The following is a 23582-nucleotide window of genomic DNA, read 5'->3' on the forward strand; positions in this document are numbered from 1 at the left end:
GGCTAGCAACGATTTGGATGACCTCGTGTTTAAGGAGGGTAGAAAGTGGGAGGCCAGCCAGGGTACATTAGAATGGGTTTCTAGAGGTGGGCTAAGGTGGTTCTGTCGGGAGATGTTAAAAAGTTGAAAATATGCCATCTTAGCGTTGGCACAAATATGTGTTCTGCAGCTACCTCAGGTTGCAGACAATCTGGTTCATCTTCAGACAGTTGCCAGGTAGATCAATGTAGTCAGTGACTTGGAAACCGAGTTTTTGTTTTTAGAAGTTCCGCCTTCCCAATATTTAAATGGAATACATTTCTGTTCTTCCATTGCTGGATGTCAGATAAGCAGTCTGATAATTTATTAACAGTAGAGATGAATAGAGAGGTGGTGGTGGTACGTTCGAGCTGTATGTTTTCAGCGTAAGTGTGGAAATTAGCAGCGTACTATCAGAAAATGTAGCTGAAGGGCAGCATGTATACAAAAATACGTGGGGGATGAGGATAAATCCTTGGAAGACACCAGAGGTAAAGGTGTAGGGAAAGGAAGAATATCCACTGCACGCGATTCTATGGCTACGATTAGATAGATAAGAATGGAATCAGGTGAGAGCAGTCCCAACCAGATGGACGTCTGTGGAGAGGCGTTGGATGATGATGGTGTGGTCAGCAATGCGAAAAGTTGCAGACAGGTCGAGAAGGATGGCGAAGGATACTTCACTTTCGTCGCAGCCATAAAAGGTGTCATATATGACTTCGATAAAGGCTGTTTCAAGTACTGTGGAAGGGGTGGAAACTTGGCTAGAGTGATTCCAAAATGATGTTGTGGGAATGATGGCCATTCGATTTGTGAGGCTGCAAGAAATTATAGGAATATGGGTGGGGAAAGGGGTTAGCACTAGAATGGTGCATGTGAAGTAAATACCAGGTTAAGGGTCGTATTTCTTTTTATCAGAGGTGTGATGATGCAAATTTCAAGACCAGAGGCACAGAACATGAGGAGAGGAAACGGTTAACAGTATCAGCTGACAGGCCAGCCAGGAAGAAACATGGCCCACTCCAGACCAGCAGCCACCAAGCTGAGGCGTCCTGGGATTACGGCTACTGTGCAGAGCCCGGGTCCACTGCCTCACCCAGGGTCCCATGTCCCTGCCCGAGCCCCTCAGCTGCACTCGTCCAGACGTGTATCTCCCGCCCATCACCTGCTGGTGCAGGGAGAGAGAGAGATAGCAGCAACAGGTGGAAAGAATGGAAGGGAGATAAGCTCATTAAAGAGTCTCCAAAAGAAAAATAATCAACTCACACTAGAAGATATCCAGCAAGTGCAGCATTTTGGCTTTTCCAAGAGCATTTTTCTTCTGAGTAGATGTGAGGTGCTCAAAATCGAACCAGTGGAGTTAGAGTCGAGACTGTGGCCGCAGTTTCGCAATCTGTCCTGCGGCGGGTGTTCAGAAATTCCTCCTGCCTCCTTACTCCTCCCACCACCACCCCGACCCCGATCCCAAAACTAGGGGTACTTACACATCCCCAACGTTTCCTGGTATCATTCAGTTGATTGAAGGCTGGGACAAATATTATATTCATGGTTTGGAAACACTAGGATCCGCCTTTTGGCTGCTCTCAATTGTGTTGTTTATTCATTGATTGAATAATTAATGCGACTGGATATTTCACCACGGTCTTGACCTGCTCTCTGAACTTGGACTGTGTCACACCATAAATAAACGTGTTTGTGCAGCAACTTAAAACCTGAAGCATCCATCCGACTTGTTGAAAGATATACTGGGAATCATTGTAATAATTGTTATTTGTCCCTGCAATGTTATAATATAAGAATTCTATAACATTTACCAGCCACAGAAGTATGAAGCTGCCAGATATGGTGAAGAGTAAAATCACAGACTTCCTTCTGCTCTCCATTTCTGGGTCACTGTGATTCTCTCCTTTGTTCCGACCCCTCAGTTCCTTACGGACACGGCTGACCACTAAAATGTGTCTGACTGTCAGAGCATTGAGCAACAAAATTAAAGCAAATGGGAGCAATGGTGTTAAAACTACATCAAACCAATCAAATCCCACCCATCCGGGATCAGTAAAATAGCTTAGTTTTGTAGAACAGCCCCATGGCACATTGTCGATTATTTCTCTAGGTTCATATGCAAAATAGAAGGGAGAATTTCTTAAACAGAGCAGAATGCAGGCTGTTGCTAGAATCACAGCTGCAGTTTTCTTTGTGCAATATTTCGTTTTCAGCTTCTGGCAACAAATGGCCACAAATCGATCAAAGGAGAAAGTGACAGTGAACCACACAGAACAGTCTGTCGCTGCACATATCAGGGCACCGATAAGACTACACACAGGGGTGATGTGCAGGAAAGATCCCAGGAAATAATAATAACCAATCCTGAATAGTATGACTTCAGTGAGAATGACCAACAGATCCGCCGTTGCCATGGCCACCAGATAGCGTGTGGTGCAGGTGGAGAGGCCACATTTTCCCCGGGACAGGATCACAATCGCCAGTAAATTAACTGTAAGACAGAAAAGGGAACAGAAGACTGGAAATTACTGACCAAACATTCTCCATGTCTGACCCAGGCAGTAAGGATAGGATTTGTACTAGAGAGGGTACAGAGGAGATTTGCCAGGATGTTGACAGGATTGGAAAAAATGAAGCTATGAGGAAAGACTGGATAGACTGGGGTTGTTCTCCTTGGAACAGAGAAGGCTGAGGGGAGATCTGACTGAAATGTACAGCATTTTGAGGGGCCTGGATAGAGCGGAGGTGACGTGCCTATTTACCTTCGTGAGTGAGGAGGGGGCATAGATTTAAAGTGATTGGTAAAAAAGTTAACGGGAGATGAGGAAAATCTATTTCACCCAGAGGGGTGGTAATGATCTGAAACACACTGACTGAAAGCGTAGTTGAGGCAGAAACCCTCAACGCATTCAAAAGCAGTCTGGATATGCAACTGAACCGCCCTAAGCTGCAGGGCTACGGTCCAAATGCTGGAAGGTGGGATTAGAATGGGCGGATCGTTTTTCGACCCCTATAGACACGATGGCCCAAGTGCCCTCTTTCTGTGCGTTACACGTTCTATTATCCTATGATTTTAGCATCAAAGTTAGATGGATTGGGAGTGGGTTACATGTTCAGGATTAAAAACCTCAACCTGGACCCCAACTCATCTCTCTTGAGCTCACTTCTGGGTTCAGCAGAATCTGGAAAGGGGACAAACAAGCGTTCCCAGTAGGCGGGTTGAAACTTAAATGTTTTTATGAGGCCGGATGCCTCTGATTTAATTCATTTTACACTTTTCACTGTTATAACACAAGTGACATATCATGAAAACTGTGACTGCAATCAGGACAGTTACCTGCTACTGGTATGAACTGCTCCCTCGGGATTGGACTCCTTCACACTGGCGTCCCAACTTCTGTAGGATCGGACTCATCACCCCTGAGATATGACTCCTATCCCTGGATTGGGCCTCCTTCCAGGCTCAGACCAGCTCTCCCCTGGCCAGACCACCCTCCGGGATTTGGAAGCTTTCGGAATTACGTTCCCACATCCTGTCTTGGATCAGACACTGCCCCTGACTTCTTCCACTAACCGGAATCGGAAAATGATGTCGGATACGCGACCCCTCCCCCGGCTTGGGGGTCTGACATCCAGCTCCCAAGCACTAGCTCACCCTCCTCCACTCCCAGTGACGCTGTTTCAGACATCCACCATTAGTCCGACCAACAATATAATGACTAATTGAAAAATGCAGCACTATTCCTTATTGATTTCAGGAGATCAAGGTTAGAGATCTCAGAGTAGGATGTGGAAATTGAATTGAAATCATAAGTGACCAGAAGCTCAGGTGTACGTAGATTTGTGTAGTTAGATTTTCGTTTGACTTGATTATTTATGTACTGCATTTAGTAGCACATGCATTAGCATGGGCGAGGCAGTGGCGTGCTGGTACTGTCACTAAACTAGTTCTCTCGGGGACGTGAGTCCCAATCCCACTATGATACATCGTAAAATGTGAAATCACATAAAAACTAGTCTAATGCCGATTGTTGTAAAGACAACCATCTGGTTCACTGCTGTCTTTTACGGAAGGAAATCTGCTGTCCTTAACTGGTTTGGCCAATCTATAACTCCACACCCTGTGGTTGACTCTTAATTGCTCTCTGAAATGGTCCATTATGTCAATCAGTTCAACAGCAATTAGGGATGGGCAATAAATGTTGGCATAGCCAGTGACGCACACATCCCAGAAACGGATCAAAAATCTTGATATTAACACTTGACAATTTTGCATTCTGTATTAATTAAATCACTGCTAAAGTAATGAATATTGAGCAAGTTATAATTAACGAAAACATAATTATTAGTAAGTACAGGTTTTCATTTAAATATAAATTTATTTTCATTTTAAATGTATAATTCAACATCAGCTAAATTTGCTCAAAAAATGATATCTTCTGGGATCACTGATGAAGCCCATGGAAAGGTATTGCATGGACCTCGAGAGTTAGTCTTTACTGAATGGATAGCTTGTTTAAGATGAGATTAAGACTCAGTATGAAACTACTCCATTGTATTTGTTTTTATTTTTTGCCTGAGGAACGGAGCCCAATTGGCCGTAAGAGCAAAGCATGATTAAGAACTAATTAAATTCACTTAACAACAGCGAAAGCAAATGATTAAATTAACAACAGCCTGACTCTGAGGTGGTGTGATGGCCATCGGGGGGTTAAAAGCTGCAATATTTAAAGTTTCAGTGCAAAGAAACATTGGATGACATCGGAGATAATGCAAAGTCCTCCACCTACCGGAAAGAGTGAGTATTGCATCACTCTGCCGCCAAGCTCAATCAGCAAGCATACCTGCTAGAGCTGTCAGGTCATATTCGCCAGCTAAATTATAATTATACTTTAATTGCGAAACATTATTTACTGTCAATGAACTTTCTGGAATTATTAATCATGTATTTTTATGCATTCACTGATTTACTCTCATAGGATTGTATTAATTGTCTGTGCTAGACCTTCAATGGCGACCCAGATTGGATGAAACCAAACAGGACTACTTAATAAAAAGCGATCTTAGTGTGGGTTTTCAGGCGAACAATATCAGTAGGAGGTTTTGCAGGATCATTACAAACCATGGTAACTGGTTGCATTAAAATGAGATCATTAGCCTCTCAGTTTAAGAAATACCTCATTCCGAGGCTCAAAACAAAGCATCCGTCAAAATGAACGTGCCATATTTGGGTACGTGATTGGTTTCATTCAAGAGCGAGTGAAGGTCAGGAAGATTTCGGACCTTCTGTCGTATGACATATATTTGTGTGCCTTGGAACACAACAAGGCCGTCAAGGATAGCGATCAAATAATCTAGGAGTGAGAACAGCTGGTAGAAAAAGAGGGGTAAAAAAGGTTCAGGAGTTAGAAATTTTAAAAAATCAGGAAATATTAAACATTGTCTGTTGAAAGGATGTTTAAGAGGCTGACGTTAAGAATTTGGTTGTAGGCATGTCGATGGTTGTATTCAAAAAAATTTCGTTTAAATATGATAATGTTACTAGTTATTTGTGTTCTTGTCAATCCTGAAAACAAAAATATCTAAAAGGTTGGAAATACAGGCTTAAAATGATTTTTTTCACCCATTGAGGAAAAATTTCAAAAAGAGTTAAGCAAGCTGATGCATTTGAGAAAGCTTTGCTCCTCCCCTTGAAAACAAAAACAAGTCAAAGCTTTGTGTTGATTGCACATCATGGGTTGGACACGATCGAGGGTCATATTAGCCACAGTGGAGGGGAATCCTCGGCTGAGCAATGCTGAGGCCATTTCAGAAGCAGTTGTGTGGAAGGTAGAAAGCAACACTGGGCCAGACGGAACGGTGATGAAGAAACTGGGAGAAAGGAACAGAGTCATTCCAGGAAGCATAGTGGGAGAATTTATAATCAAGGTAGCTAAGGAAGTTAGTGGGATTAAAGTAGCTATCAGAAAACAGCCAATCCGGTGAAATCGAAGTGAAGAAGTGCAAATGGACTTCTGCAGGCCACCTGCAAGCACAACAATTTAGGTAGGCACGCATATTATGGGGTAGTGGGGTTAGAATGAACCAGTCGTTGAGAATTCAGCGTCTGAAAAAGGAAGGAATATCTCTGATGGGAGGAGCTAAACGTTCAAATATGAGTGAATAAATTCAACAAATAAAGTTGAAAACATTTAAGCTAGAGAGGGAGAAGTTATTTGGTAAAGTCATCAAAGACAGGGTAAACTCCCTGGCTCAGATGAATTACGAGCATACGAACATAAAAATTAGGAGCAGAAGTAGGCCATTCTGCCCCTCGAGCCTGCTCCACCATTCAATAATACCATGGCTGATCTGTTTGTGTTTCGAATTCCACGCTCCCTTCTACCCCGATAACTGTTGATTTCATTGCCAGAGAAGAATATATCTACCTCCTCCTTAAAAATATCCATGACCAGACCTCCACACCTTCTGAGGCAGAGAGTTCCAAAGTCGCACAACCCTCTGAGAGAAAGAAATTTCCTCATTTCTGTCCTAAAAGGGCGACCCCTAATGTAAAAACCGTGCCCCCTATACTGGACTCACCCACAGGGGAAACATCCTCTCCACATCCACATTGTCAAGACCGGTCAGGATCTTATAAATTTCAATCAAGTCTCCTCACTCATCTAAACTCCAGTAAAAGCAAGACCAGTCTGTCCAAGCTTTCCTCGTCAGACAACACATATCAGTCTATAAACGTCCTCTGAACTGCCTCCAACGCATTTACATCCTTTCTTAAGTAAGGAGAATAAGATTGCACAGAGTATTTAAGATGTGGTCTCACCAATGCCCTGCATATCTGAAGCATAACATCCTTACTTTTATGTTCAATTCCTCTCGTAATAACGGTTAGCATTCATTAGCATTCTTTATTACCTGCTATACATGCATACTAACTTTTTGTTACTTCTGCACGAGAACACCTAAATCCCTCTGCACCTCGAAATTCTGCAGTCGTGCTTCGTTTAAGTATACCTTGTTTATTTATCATTATTATTCTTGCCAAAGTGAACAACTTCACATTTTCCCACATTATCCTCCATCTGCCAGATTTTTTCCCACACACTCAACCTATCTATATCAGTCTGCAAACTCCTTATGTCAACTTCACAACATACTTCCCTGCCAGATACATTCTAAAAAAAAAACTGTAGGGATGAAATAGCAGTGGCAAGATCACTTGCTCATTAATAATCTTCAGAATAGGCATTGGTTCCAGAAGACTGGCGGACGACTAATGTGAGTACTACATTTGAAACAAAAGATAGAACAAGTACATGACACATTAGATTAGTTAACATAACTGCAGTGGTTGGAACGACAATTGAATCCTTATTCAAACATGTAACAGATAAAAAAGCTAGAAAGATATAATATAATAAAGAGTAGTCACTATATATTATGAAAGGAAGGTCATAATTGACCAACCTTATTCAATTATTTGAATAATATGAGAAAGAGTAGGTGCAACTAATGCTGACGATGGCTCGTTCTTCGCAGACGAACATCAAGGGAAGATTTCACTCGAAGGTTGCTGGAATGCTCGCTGGTGGCAAAACCGCCCAATTCTAGATCTGGAGGCTCTTGAGCATTTTGGGCACAGGAATGCTTGACCTTGGGGAGCCCGTGCTGAAACAGCATCCTTCCGTTTTCAACGCTTCTCTCCCTCAGCTTCGCGTTTTAGGGACTCAAACATGCATGCAGTATTCCTGATTTTTGAGCGCCAATTGTTCTGGTCAGCAGCCTACTGCCCCCACTTCTGTTGTTCAATGTCAGTCAAGGGGAGTTGATTCTTTAGCCGGTCTTTGAACCGTTTTCCTGCAACACATCAATTCTGCTTCCCGAGGCAAAGTTCTCCATACAGAAATGCATTTGGCATTCTGATGTCCTCCATGCCGTGTCTAGCGCAGCTGTCAATGTAGGAGAATGCTTTCAATATTGGGGAACTTTCCTCTTCTAAGGAATTCAATATTTGGAGTGTAGTCCTGCCGTTTTATATTCATGAAGGAGCGTCAGCAGCATTGAAGGATGTTTCAACTAGCTTAATAAGTCTACTGTACAGGATGCTAGATTCTGAGCCATGTACGAAGGAGGCTCGTGATAACAACAGTTCTGGACAAATAGATTGCCATGGAAATGTGCAAGGAATGATTTATCTAGACACGTTTAGAGAGGCGACCAAAAGAGATCTTGGCTTTGGCCAAGCGATTGTCAATATCTTTGCTGATGGAGGCATCATTTGAAATAACGCAGCCCAGATATGTCAACTTGCTCAACAGTGTTAAGACCTCCGTCATCGGTATTGATCAGTGATACATTATAATTTTCACGGGGTGGAGTTTAGAACAACACTTCTGTTTTATTCAGGCTGATGGTACCGCCGAATACCTTTGCTAATTCTGGTAACTGTTCACGATGAGCTTCCCTGCTTCCTGTGTCTGGGAAAAAGGGCACAATTATCAGCAAATTTCCTCCTACAGCCAAAAGACTTGCAGGTTGATAGGTAAATTGGCCATTGTAAATTGCCCCTAGTATAGGTCGGTGGTAGGAATATTGAGGGAAATTGTGGATGTGGTAGGGAATATGGGAGCAGTGCATAGTTAAGGGCGGCACCGTGGTGCAGCAGTTAGCACCGCAACCTCACATCTCCAGCGACTCGGGTTTGGTTCTGGGTACTGCCTGTGCGGAGTTTGCAAGTTCTCACTGTGACCACGTGGGTTTCCTTCCACAGCTGCAGGCCTGCAGCTTGATAGTTAAATTATCCCTAGTGGTGATAGGAGAATGCTGGGGGTGTGATAGGGAACGTGGGGTTAATGTAGGATTAGTATAAATGGGTAGTTGTTGTCGGCACAGACTCGGTGGGCTGAAGGGCCTGTTTCATTGCTGTATCTCTCTATGACTCGAAGTTGAAGTGCCAACATGTGCGATCCTGTTACTTTTGCAAGTGCCAATATTGGTTGCAGATTGAAAAGACCGCCATCGGATCAGAAGCGGTTGCGTCAAATCTCTCTTGGCCTCCTGAAACATAATGATGAAGAACACTTGAAAGATGGTAAATGCAACAACGCTCAATTGTTTTACCCTAATGTAGACATAGAAGCAGTTAGAGTTTCATTCGGTTTCAACTGATGTTTATGTCCTAAATGCAGTTGTCGGAGTATATTCAGGAACTTACCTGGGCAACCCAATCTGCAGTTTTTGTACAGCTGGTGGTATACAAGAGCAGTGGGAGTTCCAGCAAGGACACATATAGGCCGTTATTCTGTTCTCTGCATTTTTCTTGGTTCTGTCACAGTACAACGACCATATCCATGGTTCCTCTGCTTAGCCAAAACCCACACTGAATTCCAGAGAGCGTATCCTCAGCAATTGCTCGTAAATGTCTGCTTGGTAATGACCTTGCTAAGATTTTGTTTGCAATGGAGAGCAAGTGAATTCCTTTGTAATTTGAGCAGTCCATCTTTTTTCCCTTGTTTTTCTACCCGATCTGGGAGTCGGAGAACACGCGCAGGAGACAGTAGGGCGCGCGGAGCACTTATAAAATAAAGCCCGAGGATCGACGTGCAGTCTAATCTACGTGGGAGTCGGAGCGGACATGCGTGAGAGACTTGGTTGCAACGGGACAGGACAACATTTTGGGCTGCTGTGAGCCAACGCGCGATCAGTGTGAAGAAATTGAGCGAAAAATAATAGTGACATCACAGGAAACTAGTAAGTTTATTGGCCGGTAAGTGCTTAGTGTAAGGGACACTGTGTAAATAGCCAGCTAAGGACACCGGGGTTAGGGAAGGTCTATAACCAAAACGAACTACAGCTTTAAGATAAACGCCTAAAATACACATCTGTGTAATTAAGAAACGTATAAGTCTTTGTTGTAGCTGGTTAGTGCATTTAATAAGCACAGTCAATTGTTGTATAGATTAGAATTATTCAACATTAACAAATAAAGAAATTAAATTAACTAAATAAAATAAGTAACAATGGCAAGACAGATGTTGTGTTGCAGCTGTGGAATTTGGGATCTCATGGACGCCAATCGATCCAGGAAAAAAAGACGGTTGGAAAAATTACAAACAGCTGGAGGAATTCACGATCAGGATTACTAACCTGGAAGCCGAACTGCAGAAACTGCATAACATCAGGGAGGGGGAGAGATAACCGGACACTTGTCGTCGGGTGTCCCTCGATTGGAGTATGACGTGTAGTCAAGGTCATTAGTTTCTGCCGTCGTCTTCAGGTGACTGGACAGACCAGTTCTCGACCTGCAGATCTTTGGGCACATGACGCAGCACGTCCCATGAGGTAGTGGGATTCGGAGTGCACCATTTGCTTTCTTTTCTTTCCTTTTCTGCCGCTGATCTGCATCATCATTAAGCCGTTTGGACACACATAATGATGCAGCTTGTTGGATAAGTTGTCGCCATTTTGAAAGATTGGCTTCAAGCTCCTCCCGGTCATCAATGTCAATGCTGTGCTGCTGCTCATCAAAGCTTCACAGTGTTTTTGAAGTGTTTTCTTTGTTGTTCCCTGTAAAACTGGTAATTTGAGATTTCCGAAAACAGGACCAAGTGGAGCAGACGGTTTTTGGCCATCCAAACAATGTGCCTAGACCATCGAAGTTGGTTTTGCAGGGGTTTTGCTTGTTTTCTTGTGGAACTGGCTTGAAGAAGGGCAGTAGCGTTTGTTCGACAGAATATGGAGGATGCGGCAGAAGTATTACTGATGGAATTTCTCTCGTACTCTTATGTGTCGCTGATACAGAGTCCAGGAGAATGGGAGAGTGGTGACAGCAACTGCTCTGTACATTCGGACTTCAGTTGACTTGCAGAGGTCTTTGCTGTCAAAAACCTCTGCCATATTTTGTCGAAGGCTGAGCTGGCACAACTGATCCGGTGTTGTATATCCTCATCAATGGTGGCCTTCTGAGAGAGTTGGCTGCAAAGTTATGGGAAGTGGTCAACATATTCCAAAGTCTCTTCTTCAACATATATGGAAGATGGAATAATTGGCTTATCAGGTGGGGTTGATTTGTCAGTTTTGTTTTGACAACATTGAAGGACAGGATGAGTCTCCTGTATGAAGAATTGAAGAGTTCGAGAGCAGCTTGCAAATCTGCTGCAGAGTGAGCAACAACACTGCATTCGCTGGCAAACTAGATCATGTATGAGTATGGTGCTAAGTCGAGATTTGGCACGGAAGCAACTGAAATTAAAGAGTTTTCTAGCTACGCAGTATTTAGTACTCACACCAGAGTGCAGCTGATCTTTCACGTGGTGAATAGCCACTTTCCGATAGATTGTAAATAGTATGGGGGCTATCACACAACCTTGCTTCACCCAGGTGCGGATTTTGACGGCATCTGTTTCCGATCTCCCACTCAAGACAGTTGAAATCATATCTTCATGGAACAATTGCAGGATTGCAATGACATATCTTGAACATCCATATCTATGGGGCACAATCCACACAACCTCATTATTTACCGAATCAAGTGCTTTGGTCTGGTCGATGAATGCAAGAATGAGTTCCTGGCTCTTGGTTTCGACATTTTTCCCGCATTTGTTCAGCAACAAAGACCATGCCAGAGGATCCTCTAGAAAGTCCAAAACCACATTGCATCTCTGGGAAAAATTGCTCAGCCACAGGAAGTAAGCAATTCAGGTGAATATGTGTTAGGATTTTCCTGCTCTGGACACGAGGTAAATACATAGAACATAGAACTTAGAACATAGAACATAGAACAGTACAGCACAATACAGGCCCTTCGGCCCACGATGTTGTGCCGAACCTTTAACCTACTATAAGATCAAACAAACTACTTACCCTTCATTCTACTATCATCCATGTACCTATCCAAGAGTCGCTTAAATGCCCCTAATGTATCTGCTTCTACTACCACCGCTGGCAGCGACTTCCACGCACCCACCACTCTCTGTGTAAAGAACCTACCTCTGACATCTCCCCGAAACCTTCCTCCAATCACCTTAAAATTATGCCCCCTGGTGATAGCCCTTTCCACCCTGTGAAAAAGTCTCTGACTATCCACTCTATCTATGCCTCTCATCATCTTGTACCCCTCTATCAAGTCACCTCTCATCCTTCTTCGCTCCAATGAGAAAAGCCCCAGCTCCCTCAATATTTCTTCGTAGGACATGCCCTCCAGTCCAGGCAGCATCCAGGTAAATCTCCTCTGCACCCTCTCTAAAGCTTCCACATCCTTCCTATAATGAGGCGACCAGAACTGAACACAATATTCCAAGTGTGGTCGACCCAGGGCCTTAGAGAGCTGCAGCATAACCTCGCGGCTCGTAAACTCAATCCCACTGTTAATGAAAGCCAACACACCATACGCCTTCTTAACAACCCTATCAACTTGGGTGGCAACTTTGAGCGATGTATGGACATGGACCCCAAGATCCCTCTGTTCCTCCACTCTACCAAGAATCCTGTTTTAAGCCTGTATTCCGCAATCAAATTCGACCTTCCAAAATGAATCAGTTCACACTTTTCCAGGTTGAACTTCATCTGCCACTTCGCAGCCCAGCTCTGCATCCTCTCAATGTCCCGTTGCAATCTGCACAGCCTTCCACACTATCCACAACTCCAGCAACCTTCGTGTCATCGGCAAACTTGCTATCCCAGCCTTCCTCTTCCTCATCCAAGTCATTTATAAAAATCACAAAGAGCAGAGGTCCCAGAACAGCTTCTTGTGGAACACCACCGGTCACCGAGCTCCATGCTGGATACTTTCCATCTACTACCACCCTCTGACTTCTATGGGCCAGCCAATTTTGTATCCAGACAGCCAACTTTCCATGCATCCCATGCCTCCTTACTTTCTGAATGAGCCTACCATGGGGAACCTTATCAAACGCCTTTCTAAAATCCATATCCACCACATCCACTGCCCTTCCTTCACCAATGTGTTTTGTCACATCTTCAAAGAATTCAATAAGGCTTGTGTGGCATGACCTGCCCCTCACAAAGCCATGCTGACTGTCTCTAATCAAACCATGCTTTTCCAAGTAATCCTATATCCTGTCTCTCAGAATCCTCTCCAATTATTTGCCCACTACCGACAGAAGACTGACTGGTCTATAATTCCCAGGATTATCCCTATTCCCTTTCTTGAACAAGGGAACAACAGTTGCCACCCTCCAATCATCCGGTACTCTTCCAGTGGACAGTGAAGACGCAAAGATCATGGCCAAAGGCGCAGCAATCTCTTCCCTCGCTTTCCATGCTATCCTTGGGTGCATCCCATCTGACCCCGGGGACTTATCTGTCCTCATATCATTCAAAATTTCCAGCACATCCTCCCTCTTAACCTCAACCTGTTCGAGCATATCAGCCTGTTCCACGCTGTCCTCACAAACGACCAGGTTCCTCTCACGAGTGAATACTGAAGCAAAGTATTCATTTAGGACCTGCCCTACCTCCTCCGACTCCAGGCACAAGCTCCCTCCACTATCCCTGATCGGACCTACCCTCACTCTGGCCATCCTCTTGTTCCTCACATCAGTGTAGAACGCCTTGGGATTTTCCTTAATCCTACCCGCCAAGACTTTTTCATGTCCCCTTCTAGCTCTCCTAATTCCATTCTTCAGTTCCTTCCTGGATACCTTGTAACCCTCTGGAGCCCTGTCTGATCCTTGGTTCCTCAACCTGAAGGAAGCTTCCTTCTTCCTCTTGACTAGCTGTTCCACATCTCTTGTCATCCAAGGTTCCTTCACCCTACCATCCCTTCCCTGCCTCATCGGGACAAAACTGTCCAGCAGTCGCAGCAAGTGCTCCCTAAACAACCTCCACATTTCTGTCGTGCATTTCCCTGGGAGCATCTGTTCCCAATTTATGCTCCCCAGTTCCTGCCTAATAGCATTGTAATTCCCCCTCCCCCAATTAAATATTTTCCCATCCGGTCTGCTCCTGTCCCTCTCCATGATGATGGTAAAGGTCAGGGAGTTGTGATCACTATCACCGAAATGCTCTCCCACCGAGAGATCTGCCACCTGGCCTGGTTCGTTGCCAAGCACCAAGTCCAACATCGTCTCCCCACTAGTCGGCCTATCTACATATTGAGTCAGGAAACCTTCCTGGGCACACCTGACAAAAACTGCTCCATCCAAGCTATTTGCACTAAGGAGGTTCCAATCAATAGTAGGGAAGTTGAAGTCACCCATGACAACAACCCTGTTACTTCTGCACCTTTCCAAAATCTGCCTCCCAATCTGTTCCTCCATGTCTCTGCTGCTATTGGGGGGTCTATAGAAAACTCCCAACAAAGTGACTGCTCCTTTCCTGTTTCTGACTTCCACCCATATTGACTCAGTAGACAAACCCTCATCGACGACCTCCCTTTCTGCAGCTGTGATGCTATCCCTGATTAACAATGCCACTCCCCCGCCTATTTTACCTCCCTCCCTATTCCTTTTGAAACATCAGAACCCTGAAACATCCAACATCCATTCCTGCCCCTGTGATATCCACGTCTCCGTAATGGCCACAACATCGTAGCTCCAAGTACTGATTTATGCTCTAAGTTCATCACCCTTATTCCTGACACTACTTGCGTTAATATAGACACACTTTAACCCATCATACTGGCTGCAGCTTTGCAATGTCAACTGTCTAACCTTCCTCACAGACTCTCTGCACTCTGTATCTGCCTGTTCAATAGCTACCCCATCCACTGATCCGTGGCTCCGGTTCCCATCCCCCTGCCAAACTAGTTTAAACCCTTCCGAAGAGATCTAGCAAACCTCCCGCCCAGGATATTGCTGCCCCTCCAGTTCAGATGCAACCCGTCCTTCTTGTACAGGTCCCACCTTCCACAGAAGGTATCCCAATGATGCACAAATCTGAATCCCTCCCTCCTACACCAATTCTGTAGCCACGTGTTCAGCTGCACTCGCTCCCTGTTTCTAGCCTCACTAGCACGTGGCACCGGTAACAATCCTGAGATTACTACTCTGCTTCCAACCTAACTCCCTGTATTCGCTTTTCAGGTCTTCATCCCTTTTCCTAGCTATGTCATTGGTACCGACATGTACCACGACCTCTGGCTGCTCCCCCTCACCCTTAAGAATCCTATGGACTCGATCCGAGACATCCCTGACCCTGGCACCCGGGAGGCAACATATCATCCGGGAGTCTCGTTCGCAACCACAGAATCTCCTGTCTGTTCCTCTAACCATTGAATCTATCATCACTATCACTCACCTATTCTCCCCCCTTCCCTTCTGAGCCACTGAGCCAGGGTCAGTGCCAGAGACCTGGCCACTGTGGCTTTCCCCTGGTAGGTCGTCCCCCCCAACCGTATCCAAAACGGTATACGTATTATTGAGGGGAATGGCCACAGGGGATCCCTGCACTGTGCGTCTATTCCCTTTCCCTCCCCCGAAGGTCACCCAGCTCCCTTTATCCTGTAGCTTAGGTGTCACTACCTCCCCATAACTACTCGCTATCACCCTCTCAGCATCCTGAATGATCCGAACTTCATCCAGCATCAGCTCCAGTTCCCTAACGTGGTCTGCGAGGAGCTGGAGTTGGGTATACTTCTCACAGGTGAAGACAGCAGGGACAGAAGTGGTGACCCTTACCTCCCACATCCTGCATGAGGAGCATGCAACTGCCCTAGCTTCCATCCCCTCCGCAATAAATTGACAACAGAGATTAAAAACAAAGGAAAACCTTACCTTACCATACCCTCCACACAAGAGTCCTTTTTTTTGGTTAGAGGAGTAGGATGGGTGGGAGACACTGCACTTGTAGTGTTTCGGGTTTAGCCACTGCCCAAATCTATAGGTTTACCTACCCAGCAGCCCCCTGGTCCGCCGAAACAAAAGGTAATTTATTTTAAACTGCAACTCACCTTCCCAGCTGATACCTCGCTCGCACTTACACTGCTTCAGAAAAAGCTGCTGCAACAAAAGGTAAGTTATTTTAAACTGCCCAAATATACTTACCCAGCAGCCCATCGATAGATGTCACAGTTTCATTTATCTCCCTTCTTGAATACAGCTACATTTGTCGCATTCCTGAAGTCAGGGGGCTTGTAGTTCGGTTTAGTTATTTTTCCTCCCAAATACGTCGGACAACTGCCTGGAGTCTTGAAGTGAGCAGAAGCATCCCAGCTTTGAAGACCTCAATTGAAATACCATCGGGGCCACAAGCTGTGTTGTTTTCCTTTTTTTCATTCGTTAGATTGCTTGTTGCAGCTCTACCATCGATGGCACTTCATCAATGAATTCTACTACAGGATTCTGGGGGAGAGATTGAAGAGTGTTATCTGCCACTGTGGGTTCACGGTTGACGTGTTGTTGAAAATGTTCTTTCTCGGGTTGACGGATGGCATTGTCATCCTTAGAAAGAGAGGCACCATTTTTTGAGTGAAGGGGAATTTTCCCATTTGGTAGAACCTTAGAACCATCATCAAATTACGTCATTGAAGGAAGCCATTCAGCCCATCGTGCATCATGTCTACGCCAGCTGAAATTACTAGCTGCCGAATCCAGTTCCACCTCCAAGCACCTTGTCCGTAGCCTTGCGGGTAAGAACACTTCAGGTGCATGTCCAGGTACCTTTTAAATGCCTTCACCACCGATACGAGCAGTGAATTCCAGACACCCACCACCCTCTGGGTTGAAAGATTTTTCGTCAAGTCCCATCTAATCTTTCTACCAATGACCTTAAATCAGTGCCTCCGGATAACTGACCTCTCTCGTAGGGGAAACATGTCCTTCTTGTCTACTCGATCAAGGTCACTCATAATTTTGTGCAGCTCAATTAACTCGCCCCTCAGCCTCCTCTGTCCGAAGCAAAGCAACCCTAGCCAATCCAATCTTTCCTCATAGCTGCAACATTCAAGCCCTGGCAACATTCTTGTACATCTCCTCTGTACTCTCCATATATCAATTATGTTCTTTCTTTAATGTGTTGAGCAGAATTGTACGCAATACTCCAGCTATGGCTTCACTGGCGTTTAATACAGTTCCAGCATTACATCCCTGCATTTGTGTTCAATGCCTCGGCCAATAAAGGAAAGCATTCCATGTGCCCTCTTCACCAATTTATCGACCTGTCCTGCCACCTTCAGGAACCTGTGGGCATGCATTTCAAGATCTCTCACATCTTGTACCCCTCTCAATATTCTCCTCTTTATTGTGTATTCCCTTGCTTTGTTTGCTCTCCGCAGTCTTAACCTTGGACTTGGTCTATAGATAACCCTGGTGGCTTCAGAAAAACTTCACATATCACGATGGTTGACATATTATTCGAACTCTCGGGCTTTCTCTTCCCACCACTTGCCCTTTATCTTCCAGATTTGTCTTTGGGTGTCAGCCTTGAGCTGTTGGATTGTTATGTCCTTGCCTTGCGACCTTGGGCTGTCCTTCCAGGAAATTAAGGCTGCTGTTTTGTTTTGTTCCAGAAGGTCGGTTGGGACTTTTTAAAAGTAGAATACGATCACATCTCTCACGTTACGGTTGTCTGTTTGGTCAGCGCTACGGGAGAGGAGGGTGTGGTGGTGACTGAGGCAGATAAAGGGGATCGAGCCGACATTTGCAACTGTTAAACAGGTTTCAAGTGCTTGAAACCTGCAAAGTCGAAAGCGAGGTGTGTAGGGTGGATGAGCAGACTGGCCATGTCACCATGGTACAGGAAACTTTTAAGTGGTGGTGGGGGGTAGGGTGGGGGGAGAAAAAATAAACGTAGTAGTAGTAGCGGACAGAATAGTGAGGAGGATTGACACTGTACTCTGCAGCAAAGACCGAGGGTCCGGAAGGCTGTGTTGCCTGCCTGGTGCCAGGGTTCAGATATCCGCTCAGGCCAGGAGAGGAAATTACAATGGGAGGAGGAGTATCCAGTTGTCGTGATTCATGCAGGTACCAACAACACAGGCAGGACAAAGAAGGAGGTTCTGCATAGTCAGTTCAGTAGCTAGGCACCAAATTAAGAAGCAGAACCTCAAAGGTAATAGTTACTGGGTTATTACCTGACCCACATGCAAATTGGCATAGGGCAAATAGAATTAGAAGAATAAATTCGTGTCTAAAAGTCTGGTGTGGCAGATCTGGTCTCAAGTTCGTGTGGCACTGGCACTGGCACCAGCAGTGGGAAAAGTGGAGACTGTACTGTTGGGATAATGTGCATCTGATCCGTTCTGGGACCATTGTTCTGCAAAGCAGCATTACTAGGGATGTAGAGAGGGTATGAAACTAAGTAGTAGAGGCAAGGTATCAAATTTGGGAAGATGTGATAAATCACAGTGTATAGACAAGGCAAGAGAGAAAGGCAATAATATGGGAAATAATAAGCATATTCAGAGAGGAAGGAACAGAGAGTATACATTTCAGAGAAAATCAGCAGACAAGGTTAGAGGTTACAAAAATAATCAAAGAACAAAACTAAAGGCTCTTTATCTGAATGCACGGAGCATTCGAAACAATATGAGTGCACATAGACATAAATAAGTGCGATCTGATAGCCATTACAGAGACATGGCTGCAGGATGACATAGATTGGGACCTGAATATTGAAGGGTATGTGACATTAAGGAAGGAAAGGGAGCTAGGAAAAAGTTGCAGGGTTAGGTCTGTAGATTAATGATGGTATCAGCACAATAGAGAAAGATTACCTAAATTCAGGAAGCGTGGATGAAGAAGCGGTTTGGGACGAGATGAGAAATGTTAAATGCAAGAAGTCACTTGTGGGAGTGGTGCGCATGCTCTCTAATAGTAACCACAAGGTAGTATGGGGACAAAGGAAGAAATAAGAGGAGCTTGTAAGGAAGGTGCGCCGATAATCATGGGGGATTTGAATCTACATATAGACTGGAAAAATCAATTGGCAACGGCAGCCTAGATGCGGAGTTCTTAGAATGTTCACGGTACAGTTTTTCATAAAAGCACGTTCTGGAGTGACAAAGAGATCAGGCCATACGAGAACTGGTACTGAGCAACGAGATAGGATTAATTAATGACCTCATAGTGAACACCCCCACCCCGACCCAGAGGCAGCAGCGATCATAATATGATTGAATGTTACATTTTGTTTGAGGCAGAGGAGAGTTGGTTGAAGACTCATATTTTAAACTTCAATAAGGGCAATCATGAGGGCATGAAAGCAGAGCTAACTAAAGTGCACTGGCAAATTAGCTTAAGGGATAAGTTAATAGAGACGCATGGCATGCATTTAAGGCGATATTTCCCAATACACGGAATAGATACATTCTAACAAGAATTAATAATTCCAAGGGGAGGGACCACCCTCCGTGGTTAACTAAAACGTTAAAGATAATACCAAACTTAAAGAAAAAGCATACAATTGCGCAAATATGGGCGGCAGGTCAGAAGATTGGATGTTTTCTTTCTTAAAAAACTAACACCAAAGAATGACTTAAAGATTAGTTTGGAAGGGAAAAATTAGAGTGTGTGAGAAAGATAGTTGGAGATATAAAAAGAGATGGTAAGAGCTTCTATAGATATTTTTTTTTAAAAAAGAGAAGAGTCAATCAAATGAGCGTTGGTCCTGTCGAAAGTGAGTAGGGGGAGATAATCATGGAAAACAAGGAGATCGCAGATGACTTGAGCAGGTATTTCGAATCGGTCTTCACATTAGAGGAGACAACCAACATCCCATAAATAGCTGTAAATCAGGAAATGGAATGGAGGGAGGAACGCAAGAACATTACAATCGCCAAGGAAGTGGTACTGATCAAATTGTTGGAACTGTGGACTGACTCGTCCTCAGGTCGTGATAGACTTCATCATAGGGTTTTAAAATAATTGGCTATTGATTTGGCTGATGCGTTGTTTACATTTTCCAAAATTCCCTAGATGCAGGGAAGGTTCCGTTGGATTGGAAAAGAGGGAATGCAAAAAGCGAGGGAGATGGAACGGCCCCACTGCCGCCTCCCACCACCACACCCCCACACCCCCCCCCCACCCCTCCCCACAAAAAAACTACAGGCCAGTTAGCTTAACATCTGTCATTGGAAAATGATAGAACTATTATTAAATACGTTATTGCAGGGCACTTGGAAAAATCAAGGTAGTCAACACTGTTTTGTAAAATGGATATCATGTTTAAGCAATTTATTGGAGTGCTTTATCTTGTGGATAATGGGGAGCCGGAAGATGTACAGCACCTAGATTTCCAGAAGGCATTTTGGAAGTTGCCACATCAAAGTTTGTTGGAGAACATAAAAGTGCATGGTTTAGGGGGTAACAGTTTGGCATGGATAGAGAATTGGCTGCCAACAGGAAAAAGAAAGGAGGCATAAATGGGTCGTTTTCTGGTTAGCAATGTGTAACAATTAATGTGTCACAGGGATCAATGCTGGGGCCTCAACTTTTTTCAATTTATACAAAAAACATGGATGATGGGACCGTAGGTTGTTCGGCACAGACTCGGTGGGCCGAAGGGCCTGTTTCAGTGCTGTATCTCTCTATGACTCTATGACTCTATGTGTGGCTGCTAGGTTTGCTGATGGCACAAAGATAGGCAAACAAGTAAGTTGTGAAGAGGACATCACGAGGTTACAAAGGGATATAGATAGGTTACATGAGTGGGCAAAGATCTGGCAAATGAAGTATAATGTGGGAAAATTAGAAATTGTTCATATTGGCAGGAAGAATAAAAATAAGTATATTATATAAATTGTGAGAGATTGCAGAACTCTGAAATGCAGAGGGATCTGGGTGTCCCAGTGCATGAATCACAAAAGGTCAGTATGCAGATACAGCAAGCAATTAGTAACGATATTAGAATGTTGTCGTTTATTGCGAGGGGAATGGAATTCCCAAGTAGAGAGGCTTTGCTTTAATTATATAGGGCTTTAATAAGACCACATCTGGTGTTTTGTCCACAGTATTGGTCTCGTTATTTAAGGAAGGATGTAAATACGTTTAAAAAGCAGTACAGACTAATACCTGGGATGCTTGGATTGTCTTATGAGGAGAGATTAAGGAAACTTGTCCTGGCTCCTGCACAGTTTGAAAGAATGAGAGGTGATCCCATTGAACCGTGAAACATTCTTGCAGTGCATGACAGTGTGGGTATAGATAAGATGTTTCCCCGGACTTTGACAGGCTAAGTCAATGGGCAAGAATGTGGCAGATGGAACAGAATGTGATTAAGTGTGAAGTGATCCACTTTGGTAGAAAAATGAAAGACAAAATATTTCTTCAATGGCGATGGGTTGGGAAGTGTTGGTGCACATCGAGACCTGGGTCTCCTTGTTCATCAATCATTAAAAGCTGGCATGCACGTGAAGCCTGCAATTAAGAAGGCAAATGGTATGCTGGCCTTCATTGCAAGAAGCTTTGAGTAAGGTAGTAAAGATTTTTTGCTGCAATTGTATAGAGCCTTGTTGAGACCACACCTGGAGGAAAGTGGACAAGTTTGGTCTACTTATCTACGGGCGGATATACTTGCCATAGAGGGAGTGCAACGGAGGTTCACCAGACAAATCTCTTGGATGGTGGGATTGTCTTATGAGGAGAGATTGAGGAAACTGGGCCTTTATTCTCCAGAGATTCAAAGAATGATGGGTGATCGCATTGACACTTACAAAATTCTTACAGGGTGTGGTAAGGTGGATGCAGATAGGATGATTCCCCTGGCTAGAGAGTTTAGAACCAGGGGACATAGTCTCAACATTAGGGGTAGACCATTTAAGACTGAGATGAGGACGGATTTCTGCACTCAGAGGGTAGTGAATCTTTGGAAATCTGTACCCCAGAAGTCTATGGAAGCTCAATCACCGAGCATGTTCAGGACAAAAATCGAAATATTTGCGGAGACTAATGACATCGAGGGATATGGAGATGGTGCAGGAAAATGGATTTGATGCAGATGGTCATCCATGATTTAATTGGATGGTGGAGCAGTCTCGACGTGCTGAATACCTACTCCCGTTTCTATGTTCCTATGTGTGTGTTGTGTCATGAGGAAAGGGTGGACAGGCTCGGCTTGTATCCGCAGGCGTTTAGATGACTAAGAGACGACTTGATTGAAACATAAAGGATCCTGAGGGGTCTTGGCAAGGCGAATGTATAAAGAATGTTTCCTCTTGTGGGAAAATCTAGAACTAGGGCACCTCTTTAAAAATAAGGCGTCGCCCATTTAAGACAGAGATGAGGCGACTTTTTTTCCTCTGAGAGAGTTGTGGATCTTTGAAACTCCCGTCCTCAAAAAGTGGTGAAAACTGAGATGTTGAATATTTTTGAGGCAGAGATAGATAGTTTATTGATAAGCAAGGTGGTGAAAGAATATGTGTGTTGGCGGGAATGTGAAGTTCAAGTTGCAATCAATTCAGCCATGATCTTGCTGAATGGCAAAGCAGGCTTGAGGGGACGAGTGGCCAACTCATGCTCCTAATTCGTATGTTCGCATGTAGAGTGCGACAACCACTGCATCGTTAGGGTGCTTTGCCACTATCCCTTTTCGGCCAATAAGCTGTAAACAACTCTGTGAGCGTCTCGTGAAGTGCGCCGCCTCCCTGCTTGTAGAACTCTGCTGGAATGCCTGTGATTCCTGGGTTCTTGCGAGCTTTCAATAGTACTAAAGAAGTGGCAATCTCTTCGTGCACTGGGAGTTCTTCCAATTCGAACTTTGTTTTGCTTTGTTGTATTCTTGCTATTGAAGTTTCCTCCACGGTCCTTTCGTCCTCAAAGAGGCATTCGAAGTTCTCTAACCAATGAATCATGATGGCCTCTTTGTCAGTAAGGAAGGTTGTGGCATCAGAAGTTGGCAGTGGTACGCGCGTGAGGTCGGACGGTCTATAAATCGATTTCACAGATTTGTAAAAAGATTATATATTGCTGCTCTCTGCGTAACTCGGTTTCTCCTGTGTGAGTGGTTGCTACTGTCATTTTGAATTACTCGAAGCTTGGTTTGTAGGGTAGTGCAGGCTTCCCTAAAAGTGGCATTTGTAGATTGGTCACCTGGTCTTGCAAGAAGTTTTATACAGTACGACCTTTTCTATTGGAGAAAATCTTGAATTCTGGATTCGTTTTCATAAAATTACTCCTTGTTCTTTCCATTGAGTAACAACCACGTCCACAGGTGTTTTCTGACGAATTGATCACAACCACTTCAGCGTCTGGGAAAAGGCTCTCGTTGAGCTTAATTTGCAGTTTTCTGTCTGGTTCAGCTTTAAACGCCAGCAGACCTAAATGGTGAACTTGGTGTTTTCTTGTGACTGGGCACTTTCTGTTGGGAGGAGGCTTAATTTTGAGAGTGGTCTTTGCTCGGACACTGGGCATAACTCTGGTGTGCAGTATATATTCGATGTCTTATTGACGGACGGGGATATAGTCCAAGAGGTGCCAGTATTCTGAACGTGGATACCTTCAAATAGTTTTGGATCCGGCCTTCTGCTGGAACATGGATTTAATTAAGCTGAGTTTATATTTGGTACAGAACTCCAGAAGAAAACGACCATTGCCATTGTAATTGCCGATGCCACGCCATCCCAGCACGATTTTCCTGAATTCTTGGTCTCGTACAACTCTTGTATT

At 44.3% G+C, this 23582-nt stretch overlaps 1 protein-coding gene across 1 annotated transcript; it reads right to left on the reverse strand.

The window, feature by feature from the left end:
- Window positions 1-1601: 1601 nt before the first annotated feature.
- Window positions 1602-9309, reverse strand: LOC137381074 (probable G-protein coupled receptor 139). The gene is made up of 3 exons (XM_068053463.1): window positions 9236-9309; window positions 8997-9142; window positions 1602-2512 (listed from the first exon to the last, which is right to left on the reverse strand). Exons 1-3 carry the CDS (start codon window positions 9307-9309, stop codon window positions 1602-1604), a joined length of 1131 nt encoding a protein of 376 aa, XP_067909564.1.
- Between the last annotated feature and the right edge of the window lie 14273 nt (window positions 9310-23582).

This window comes from Heterodontus francisci, chromosome 21 (genome assembly GCF_036365525.1).
Source record: "Heterodontus francisci isolate sHetFra1 chromosome 21, sHetFra1.hap1, whole genome shotgun sequence".
NCBI classification, from domain to species: domain Eukaryota; kingdom Metazoa; phylum Chordata; class Chondrichthyes; order Heterodontiformes; family Heterodontidae; genus Heterodontus; species Heterodontus francisci.